At 33.4% G+C, this 11,641-nt stretch overlaps 2 protein-coding genes across 13 annotated transcripts in view; one reads left to right on the top strand and one right to left on the bottom strand.

Annotated features, from left to right (window-relative positions):
- Positions 1 to 1,396: 1,396 nt before the first annotated feature.
- On the top strand, positions 1,397 to 5,819 carry LOC123539449 (C-type lectin domain family 4 member M-like). Of its 2 annotated transcripts, none has more exons than XM_045324079.2 (5): positions 1,397 to 1,555; positions 3,237 to 3,325; positions 3,741 to 3,834; positions 4,162 to 4,387; positions 5,722 to 5,819. In XM_045324079.2, the coding sequence occupies exons 1-5, from the start codon at positions 1,504 to 1,506 to the stop codon at positions 5,744 to 5,746; spliced, it is 486 nt and encodes a 161-aa protein (XP_045180014.2). In that variant the 5' UTR covers positions 1,397 to 1,503; the 3' UTR covers positions 5,747 to 5,819. The 2 variants fall into 2 exon arrangements, with proteins under 2 accessions (XP_045180014.2, XP_045180015.2); XM_045324080.2 differs by having other exon boundaries at positions 1,405 to 1,555; positions 4,186 to 4,387.
- A 3,095-nt stretch (positions 5,820 to 8,914) lies between these two features.
- The window catches only part of LOC123538280 (uncharacterized), a 196,310-nt gene continuing 193,583 nt past the window's right edge, over positions 8,915 to 11,641 (bottom strand). For 10 of the 11 annotated variants that reach the window (XM_053530386.1, XM_053530383.1, XM_053530378.1 and 7 more), the window contains one exon: positions 8,915 to 10,280. In XM_053530386.1, the coding sequence (XP_053386361.1) occupies positions 10,101 to 10,280 (180 nt within the window). In that variant the 3' untranslated portion in view covers positions 8,915 to 10,100. The remainder of the gene's footprint in view (positions 10,281 to 11,641) is intronic. The other variant, XM_053530384.1, reaches the window with a different exon arrangement.

The following is an 11,641-nucleotide window of genomic DNA, read 5'->3' as shown; positions in this document are numbered from 1 at the left end:
ATAATCCATAACTTATATATGAATCCTACATTAAAAATCAACAATGCATGAAAGTATGTAATGGATTTGGTGTAACAAACTTGTTCCTTCCATTCTTTGCCGTGTCTCATTCTACAGAAAGTTCATTTCTTGGAACCCAGACGGGCACCTAGCGTCCTCCTCCAAAACAGAAGCTGAAAAGTTGCATCATACCGACACTGTTAGTATGATGTTAAACCCAAACAAAAAGAGCATATGTTATGGTCACTGCAAGATCAACGACCTTTGTACTTCTTCGTATGTGACAGTAGCAGCACGCGATATTGTTAGAAGTGATTTTAGATTGGCAGTCTTACGTTTAGTACACGACACCTTATTTTCGTACGTTTTATAGTTACAAGTTATGAACTTGAAAATTGATGCTCTACCAGTCGACTATTCATACATATGTTTGTTTTGTCTTGTTTATTTGTTATAGATGGGATATGTGAATAGGTCTACATGTAATGTTTGCATTTGCTTTAAAGTAGTTTAATACTTTATACCAGAAATATTATCCTATATAATACCAGTTAATATTAAATTTCAAATAAAAGCATATAATGGATTATAGATGGATTGTTGCTTATAAAGCAGAATATAACACACCTAAAATTATTTTCCATTGAGTTTCAATGGACCGCAATTGTGCAACATTTTTTCCATATGAACGTGGAACGCTTTTATATCGGATAACGTTGTAATGAAAAGAATCGCGTGACGTCCAAGGCGTCCACGCGCACGTTGCGACAACAAATTGACGTTATATTTATAAAAAATATTAATGCGCACCAGTTTGATTTGTTTATTACATTTTCGGAGAATCTTTTTTTCTTATTTTTCCTGTCTTTCGTTACAAAACGATAATTTAGACATAAATTAATTATTTGATAGTAGGTATGTAATAAAAAGGTTATCAACTTTGTATGTCGCGCAATAATTTTTATTTATTTATTTGGGTTTTACGGCGCACCAACACATGGCGCCAAACAGGACTACAAATTTTGGTTTCACATCTCATTTACATCGAAATAAAAACGTTAGGTATGGAATCAAAATTTGCGAACCTGCTGGAATCACAGAGTTACAGCAAAACCAAGTGTTAAGACCCTATTAGTTGCCTCTTACGATCATGCAAGGGTAAAGCAGTGGTTCCAATTCTTATCACACATAGATCGTCCCAGAACCACATGGGGCCGCGCAATATTACCGCTGCAGAACTCGTGCATATATCCACATACAAAGTTGATAACCTATAAATACAGCAACGACCTAACTAACATACAGTTATGTAAGAACATAATGAAAATGACTAAAACAGAGAGCTTTGAAGTACTTAATAGATAACTGAAATTTATGTCTGTGCACTCAAAGTACGACCAAGGTAATGTTAAAAAGGAAGAACACCAATTACATCATACTATACGTATCTACAGTTCTATAAATTCGACAAGAAAGTTCAGATCAAGCCTAATCACAGAAGTGATGGAGTTGAACAACAAAGTTTTTCTGTTGGTGTTAGCTAGTTTTGGATTAGGTAAGTATTTATAGATTTTGATAATATCTTATCCCTCTTAACTTAGTATAACTGTTGCATGTTCTTTAGTTCACTCAGTATATATACTTCTCTATATGCAGTACAATTACACCCGTCTGTAAAGACCACATTGGGAGAGCCAAAATGTGGTCTTCATTGGAAGGCGGTCTTTATTCACAGGTTAAAATACACTGTAAATGGGAAACAAAACATGTGATCTCTGTTCAGAAGCGGCCTTCAACACAGGTTTGACTGTACAAATATACTGGTACAGCCTGTTTTACAATAAGTGTCCCAAGTTTAGCTATATATCGAGTTTACAAAATACCGGTATGTAATATATGTTACTACTGTTGTCTTCACGTTTCGTGCTGTTCAGTATATAGAGATTTTCCTAAGGATTTATGAAGCAAAGAAAACGTGCCTAAAGTTTTGCCATGATATGCAGCTCTATTATATATTATGAGGAATATACCAATGTTTTTATTAGACATTTGTTATAATTCCCGCCAAAATATATTATATTCTATACTACGTCTAGCCACGGATAGAAACGTACTAATCCGTACCTGAAAGTAGTAATCCGTATCAAATCGTACCAATCCGTACGGCTCAGGTACGGATCTATACGGATAACTACCTTTCTATCCGTGACTAGACATAGCTATCCGCGCCGTATGTGTGACTGGGGTATAAGAGTATGGTGATGCGTTGCATTTAACAGTATATAAAAATGTCGCAACAACTGAGAGACTGCCACGATAACTCAAACGGACATGAGGCAATACCATTTCAGTTATGGTGAGATATGATTTAACGAAAGGAGGGTTTCCGAATGGCTTTCTGGTCCTCACATGTAGTCTCGTATTCATATTTGGACTCGGTGTCATTCGAGCCATTTGATTAGATTTCGTAATAACAGTCCACTTAACGTAATAATGAGAGGCACGGGGGATGTTGCACATTTCAGTACCTCTGACAGACTCGACAAACCGAGTCTGCTACTATTTCCCTTGACTTGTTAGATTATGAGACAAGTATAATCTTTATTAATGTATGATTGAACAGCAGATATATATCGCATATATATGATATTAAATCAAACAGCAAAAGTGTAATGACATTCATTTCTTTTTAATTATCGAGACACATTTTTATTACAAATTACTTCTTAAAACGCTCGATTAATTTATCATCATAGGTTAAAATTGGGTAGGAGTCGCTTTCCAAAGCTTCGAAAAATGGATGTATTGCCATAAGTAATGTGAGGTATTAGATGATGATGATGACATATGCTTAATTTTATAGTGTGCGGAAAGTGTTTCAATTTAATGGCTTTATGAAACGTGATGACATATGCTTTTATATTTCATAGTGTGTGGAGTGTCTAAATGGTTTTATGAAACATGATGACATGTGCTTTTATATTTCATAGTGTGCGGAGAGTGTCTAAATGGTTTTATGAAACATGATGACATGTGCTATTATATTTCATAGTGTGCGGAGTGTCTAAATGGTTTTATGAAACATGATGACATGTGCTATTATATTTTATAGTGTGCGGAGAGTGTCTAAATGGCTTTAAGAAACATGATGACATATGCTTTTATATTTCATAGTGTGCGGAGAGTGTCTAAATGGCTTTATGAAACATGATGACATGTTCTATTATATTTTATAGTATGCGGAGAGTGTCTCAATGGCTTTCTGAAACATGATGACATGTGCTACCATATCAGTCATGACACAGAGACCTGGATTGATGCATTAGTATGATACATATTCTCAGAATAAAAATATTGAATAGATAAATTTCTGTAAAAGTTGTTTATAGCACTTTTCCAGGTGCTGTTTGCATAATTTTCGAGATAATATATTATTGAAGCAAGCACAGTTCTACCCACGAGTACCCACGAGTACATTCCAAATGAAAAGTTTGTAATACTTTTAATATACTTGTAATGAATCGAATTAAAGTGTAATGTTGCATGCCCTTTTCCATACATTCTGTTAATTTAGATTTCGCTTTCAAACGATGAGTATGTAATTAACAGTGTATACAGGATATTCTTTTTTACTTTTTTATTCGCTTTAATTCCTATATTCAAAAGCTCTGTCTTGGTTGGACGTCCAGGATAGACAAAATTAATGTTAAACTGGAAACAAACTTCCATCTCTAAAACAGGTAACTTGTGATAAATTATATGGGGCGCAGCTGGTGGAGATTGAGACGGCTAAAGAGAACGACTATCTTGTCAACAAAACATCTGGTCTAAGGGGTAATATATTTCAAACATCGTTGTACATAACTTGAAAAAGAACTGAGCAAGATGCTGTCTCTTGTGGTGTCAATGCGTATAATCATCTGAGTTTGACACGGAATAGGACTGTCTTTTACATCTCACAATTCCATTAATCCCGTTATTATCTCTTTATTTAAACAGACGAAAACGGCTGTCTATTTTCCTGAAATGCTCGTGTATTTTCAATTAATTAAAAACGCATTTTCAATTGATTAAAAACGTATGTTGGTACTTGTCACACAAATATGACGATAATTGTTTGTGTTGAAATGTTAAATAACGCTACACTTTATTCCTAGATAGATATTTTATATCTATGTCAAACAGCTAAGTTCTGGGTCGGTGGAAATGACTTACAAGTTGAAGGGCAGTGGAAATGGGCCACATCAAATGAGGATGTTCAGTTTACAGCATGGGGTCATCATCCCAGCAATTCAAATAGAAATGAGAACTGTATGGAGATTGCTGGGCTAACATGGAACGATAACCAGTGTGATAGATCCCAACGTTATATCTGTGAAAAACCTTTGTAAGTGTAGCAAGCATATATAAATATATATATTCTTGTCTTATACAATGTTACCCACAGTGATGCTTTGTATTTAGGCGTTTCTTAACGTGGTTCTAAGACTGCATACATGTATAAGTAAGTTTGTTTTTGGCACTGCGTTCTTGCCATTTGCAGGTTTATATAATTATAATATTTTTATAACAATTTGTTTCAGCTATTATTGCCGATAATTTACAGGCATGGTATGATCATATGAAAGAAAACATTATTCGTGCGAAAAAATAAAAATTATATAAGACTAAGAATTTTACGATATAGACTCCCCCAACATTTTACAAAATTCGTTTGCCAAGAATAATCAAGGCCTCAAAATGTACGAGATAAAAGTAATTACTCTACGATGCTACGTTAAAATATTACTACTGTGAGATAAGCGATGTGTGCTTCAAGTTTTGCTCTTTATCAGACAGGTATAATAACCAACTGTATATTCAAAAGTACCAATAAGTTTGTTTGATAATTGGACATTCATAAATTAAAAATTTGCTAATTGTATATGTGGTGAATAGGATAGTGTTGTGATAATCATTCGTTGAATTTTACGTTCACGTACTTGGAAACAACTTACGGGAATGTCTGGTAGCTTGTTTTTAGTGTTTGGTGCGCTGCGTAATACATTTGTACATTTTGCCATATCAAACATCATATTTACAAGAAATGATGCTCATTTTTAATTTGTGTGTTTTTATCTTTGCTGTGAAGCAAAACAGATTTGCTTTAACAATTATATTTTGAAAAATCGCGTTAACTTGATTAACTTTTTTATCGATGATAAATACATGCTGCATCATAATCAAATTTTTAATCAACGTATTTTGTAAATAATGCCTTTTATCAAGTCAGGCACAAGCAAACATATTTATCTTCTGAATTCCGCTGTTTAATCTGGAAATCGATAAAATATGTTAAATACCAGTCAAACATACGGTGCAAATAGGTACGTCTAGCTACGGATAGTAACCCATATCGATCCGTACGGATTGGTACGAATTGATACGGACTACTACTTTAAGGTACGTTTCAAAACGGATTACTACGTTTTTATCCGTGGCTAGACGTAGCTTTCCGCGCCGTATGTGTGACGGGGGGGGGGGGGGGGGGGGGGTAAAAGCTATTCATGAAACTGTAACACTTTAATACACATATTTAAATCCTCAAAAAGTTTGCACGAGATATGCACTCTATTTTGATAAAAATTTAACGGACATAACTATATGCCAAACAATATCAACACAAATTATGTAAGGAGATGTATACATGTTGAATAATTCTCGATTTGTATTTATTTTCAGAAACGGAAATCAGATCATCGGATAGAAGACTTATTAATTGATGTTTAAGTAATATGAAATCGAATATGAAAAGAATCTAATTAAAAAACTGAAAATAGTCTTTAACTAGATAATTTGTTGATTCCAAATAATAAATTCTCCTTGATATAATGGCATAGAGGGCTTTAAGCATACCATATATGTTATTGCCGCAAGGCGAAAAGATACATTACCAAAACCGAGGTTTGTATTACGGTACACTTCTTAAGAAAACCCAATGTTTTCAACTATCAAACCTCCTTTCTTGCGAACACGATAGAGACCACATTTTGCAAACAATTTTAATCAAACTTGCACACAACTTGTATTGGCATAATATCTCGATTCCTTTCGAAAACTGGCCAGATTCCATCATGGGTTCTAGAAGTATGGCTCCTTAAAGAGCCAAAATTTGCTTTTTTGGCTTGTGAACACGAAAGAGACCACATTTTGCAAAAAACAAAACAAAAAAAACACTTTATTTAAACTTACACACAATTCGTATTGGCTTAAGGTGGAATGCGCCCCAATTTTTTTTTGCCGAATATTGTTCTGAAATTTATACTGTACAAAATTCAGGATATATGCGATTGAGTTCCGGTTTTACTTTTTTGCCATATGGTTCGTGTTTTTTGCTATTGTGTCACAAACATGGCCCCTGACGTCACTTTCCGTGCAACGCCGAGTTCCGAGTGTTTTCGGCATTCTTCCTTTCCAGCGCTCTGAATGTCATATAAATGAAAAATACAAAATAATGTTCATTTTGCAAACAGAAAATACTACTCAATGGTATAAAATTCAGTGAAATGAAATTGACGCTTAGGACGTCAGAGACGATTTTGTGACGTCAGAACGGAAAAAATCACATCAAGTTTTGCTAAAAAGTTTGCCTTAAAATTCAGTTTATAAAAAATCGGCTCGATCAAAAAACGTATAATTTTGGTATGTTGTTTCGCAATGTGTGTACGTCTAGTAGACACATAAATACTTGGGGGGTCACCGACTTTAATTTTTCAAAATATAACATTACCCTCACCCCCACACGGTTTGTGGCTGTATGACGTTAGGGTAAAAAAGAATGTGTTTCAACTTACACAACTCACGTTCGAGTTAAAAACGAGATGTATTTATTATAAGAAATTTTCACGATATATTCGATCTCAACTTCAGATGCCATGTACTAGTGAAAGGAAACACCTTTGACAAAATGTATATCTTGTACATTGTCCGTAAGTATTTGACCTGACACTCATCAATCTTCACTAATATTTTCGGACGTTTTCGTTACTTTACGCAATATTGTATCCTGAAAAGATCTAAAATTACACAAATAACCTTTATAGTTAACCGTCTGACTTCCACGCACGTTACCACGGGTACGAAATTACAGCAGACCATTTTTTTAAATTCAATATAATGAAGTGTTACCATATTTGCTTTTATTCTTTCAATATCTTTTGCCACGATTTTCACGAATTCTAATTGTTTTCTTTTATTTTATCCGTAGGACATGAAAATAAGAAGCGACAGACTCGCCCGCACTCTGAGAGACATGTTGTTTTAACCATGACGAGAACTGACCTAGATTTTAACCATATATCAGTAAGAGCAGTCTGTCGCTTCTGACTATTGACAATAAATAACAAATGCTGATTGAATGGGATAAGGCCGTGACTTTTATTATTATAATATCATTACAGAAAATTAATGAAATATCATGGCATATTGTATGAGATAGAAGTATCATGAAACGCATGTCGGACTGTTGCTCATAATACATGTTGATTAACCAATGATCAAAAGTCTTTTTCGATAATATCCTTAGATGCGAAATGTCATTTACATAATTTACACCCTTTATCAAACATGTCATTAAGATATTTCAGGTCCGTAATCACCTGAATGTTATTACATGTTTAAAAAAAATCGACTTTTTTCTTTAACACTTTCTTAGCAAATCTCACCATATGTCTCTTAATACTTTCATGTCAATTCATTTCATTCCGAATTTACCGTTAATACATGCAGCTTCGCATATCCTTTAGATTATTTTGTTAAAAAATGACGATTAAACGTGTCATGTCTTAATGGGGTAGGGATAAAATATCGACAAATATTGAAAAATTAAAATCGGTGACCCTTAAGTATTTATGTGTCTACTAGACGTACACACACTGCGAAACAACACACCAAAATTTTACGTTTTTTTATCGAGTCGATTTTTTATAAACTGGATTTTAAGGCAAAATTTGTAACAAAACTTGATGTGAGTTTTTCCGTTCTGACGTCACAATATCGTCTCTGACGTCCTAGGCGTAAATCTTAATTTGCTGAATTTCATACCATTAAGTAGCATTTTCTGAATGCAAAGTGACAATTATTTTGTAGTTTTCATTTATAAGACATTCAAAGCGCAGGAAAGGAAAAATACCGAAAGCACCCGGAACTGGGCGTTGCACGAAAAGTGACGCCAGGGGCCATGTTTGTGACACAATAGCAAAAAACACGAACAATATGGCGATAAAAGAAAACCGGAGCTTAATCGCACATATCTTGAATTTTATACAGAATAAATTTCAGGACGAAATTCGGCAAAAAAATTTGGGGCGCATTCCACCTTAATATCTTGGTTCCTTTCGAAAACTGGCCAGACCTCGTCAGGGGTTCTAGAGTTATGGCAAGTTTGCTACTTTTTGGCTTGGGAACACGATAGCAACCACATTTTAAACAAGTAGGATGTCTCTTGTTAGATGCATTTCATCTAAATCTAATCATATTACAACTTTCTTTGTCCCCCGTCCCCCCGCCCCTAGTTACTTCTTGGTAATGATGCATTAGAAATGCTGAAACCCATTAGAATTAACTGAAGTAAATAGTATATATTTTTCATCTTTCTATAGGTCTTAAAATATAAAATATCTTTTGATTTAATTCGTGGTCTGTGTCGCATTCCTTGGTGATCATGATGAGTCTAAATTGAATAGATGCATTTTGATTGTACTAAATCAATTACACTGACTAACAAAATCGAAATGATAAATCGGACAATATGATTACAAGCATATATCCAATAGTAACCTATAGCAATGTTTAGATGAAAATTATGATAAACCGTTAAAACTAATCAAGAAATATAGATGTACATAAAGAACAAATATAAAAAGTAACTACATACTGTATTGACAACATGTCTTTTATTTTGACACATTAAACAACGGAATAGATTAAATTTTATCACAGTCTTTTTTATAATTTTCATGTATTTTCATCACAGTTCTAGTACATTCTCTTTATTTTTAACACAAACAAAACATCTGGAATTAACGCACTTTTTTGTGCCAAAAGTTTAAGGTGAGGTCTATCACAGTGACAACAGAATAACTGCTACATAATTCTGACTTATTTTAAATAAACATGTTTAATACCACTATAATTTTATTCAAGTGGCTTGTCGTGTACAAAAAGGATGGTCTATCATTTCTCTCTGAGCCTTGAAAACTGGAAATTATGTAATTCCCTGTAACACAGAAGCTTCTGAAACTGAAACTTATTGGTCTGAATAAGGAGCCTCAGATAAAAATAGTGGTTTTTATTTATTATTTTTCTTAGAAATTTGTGCAACTTTAAATAATCTAGATTTTTCAGAGACTTTACAACCATTAAGACATAAATCAATGTTCCTTTTATAAAGATGTGCCTTACTGTTGATTTCTCAGACTTCTAATAAAAAATGCATTCCTTCCCGTGTAGAAAATACTAATAACATCCTTCTGCAGTCTGTTTCATACACCGGTAAAACGAGATCTCATTCAGTTCCCATGTGATGTTGGTGAGAGTTGCTCTATATGCCTTTCAGGTTGCCGATCTTTTTATTTTTATAGCTCTTTGCTTATAACAATTTTCTTTAAATGACACAAAACATGTATCAGAAATTAAAAGAATCACTTTCTATTAAACGTTGAATACAGGTACACACAATATTGTTATAAGTATTTCACTTTAGCAACTTGACCACATAACTGCATGACTGGACATTACTTATCACTTTACACAATTTTAAAGAACAATTAATGTTTGCAATCTTATTTTCGTTGATTATTACTGGTCAAGACTAAACCCACTGACGAATTTCCGTTGACGCTGCGTTCTTAACAACAGATGCAATCTTATTATACATGTGGTGAAAAACGTTTGGCAAAAAAACAAAACAACCCCAACAAGGAATAGAATAACAGTTTTTTGACTTTGTATCTAAGCAGTTAAACACAAATCTGAAGTTACTGGTAATACAAGAAAACAATTTGTTCTAAAACGTTAATTTCAAATTTAATATCACAGTTACAAAATAAAAATATATAAATTTAGCCGATGTTTACAAGTTGTCCAAGTTTGATAGGTGGAAACATCACAGACGATATGATGTCAGATTTTGTGAGTGACCTCTTTTTCGTGATTTTCTCTCCAGAAGTGGGATGCTGGTCCTTGTCACGTATGCGCTTCACAAACAGCTCTGGGAGGTGCTGCGTCTTCTCTTTTTGTTGCTGTAAAGATTCAAATAAAATACATTTCAGTTACACAGAATGCATACCGTATTTATGTAAGTATTGTCCGCAAGATATTGGGTGTTTTTGAGCATGATATTTATTTAAGTAAGAACAAGTGTATATACACTTATCTATACAAAGCCGGCAATCACTAAAAGAAATATACAAACAACATCTAATTGTTACTATATGCTGAAAAGAGATGTTGGAGGGACAACACTAAGACTGCTGTCAAAATTGGAGGTAGGGAAGGTGAAAGGGGCGGGGGATAAATGAATAATCATTTTAAAGACATTATTTTTTTTAACAATTTCTACTCATTGCCATCTATCAATATGATCAGATTCTATCAGTCGTTGCTATTTAAGTTATTGCACAGATAGTAATTGAAAACTGAGAGAAAGGGAGATATATCTAAAACTATTAAAGATATAATTACGGTCCAATCACTCTGAATGTTTCATATTACATGTGTATCTATTACTACAATATACCAAATTTCATAAAATTCTCATTGGTAAATCATACTTTGATATTATGGGAGGATCATAACACAGAGACTGGTGGTATTTCTTCTTTGATGTAGCTCATCGCTAAGATGGGACTGGATTTTGTACCAGTACAAATCTGTTCTACGCAAGTTACTATCAATTCGGAAAACGAATCAGTGATACAGCACAAATGAGTTTTTAGTCACAAAGTCTTTTATGAAATCATTAGAAAGAACATAAGCCCAAACAGAGGGATTGGGGATAATCCAACCTGAAACACATACTTTACAAATATATTTAGAATACGAATAGTGTTGCCACATACGAACATAACTGGTAATGCTTTGTCATATTTTACGTTTTTTATATACTTTCATGTCACAACTTAAGATGTCGTATATGAAAGCCAAATTAGTAATAATAAGGATAAGGTAACTTTTGTTTTTACAGATTCCTTTAATCAAAATGAGTCGACTATGTTTTTACAGATCATTTAATCAAAATGAGTCAAGTATTTTTAACAGATACATTTCATCATAATGAGTCAACTAATGCGGAATAATTTTTGATATCAAAATCACAACATGACAGAACAATACTTGCGAATCTCCAACACCTCTGCTTTAAATTCAGTGATGTTTCTCAGTCCGACAACAAACACTGAATACCTTATTTTAAAAACATAGAAGTTTATAAATAATATGGAACTTTAAACAAACAAGAACTAACAACGGTTACAAGAAAGTTTAGAACATTTCTAAGATAGTTCTTTGGTTAAATCGTGAAACAATTGTAAAGCTTTAAAATTTTGAAACAACGATTTTAAAAATGAGCGTTTCTTTTTTAAAAATATAGTCGAAAAAAATT

The sequence above is a fragment of the Mercenaria mercenaria genome, chromosome 18 (assembly GCF_021730395.1).
Source record: "Mercenaria mercenaria strain notata chromosome 18, MADL_Memer_1, whole genome shotgun sequence".
In the NCBI taxonomy this organism is placed as follows: Eukaryota; Metazoa; Mollusca; class Bivalvia; order Venerida; family Veneridae; genus Mercenaria; species Mercenaria mercenaria.
The sequence above is the reverse complement of the archived record's forward strand: the minus strand, read 5'-3'. Positions and strand labels throughout refer to the sequence as shown.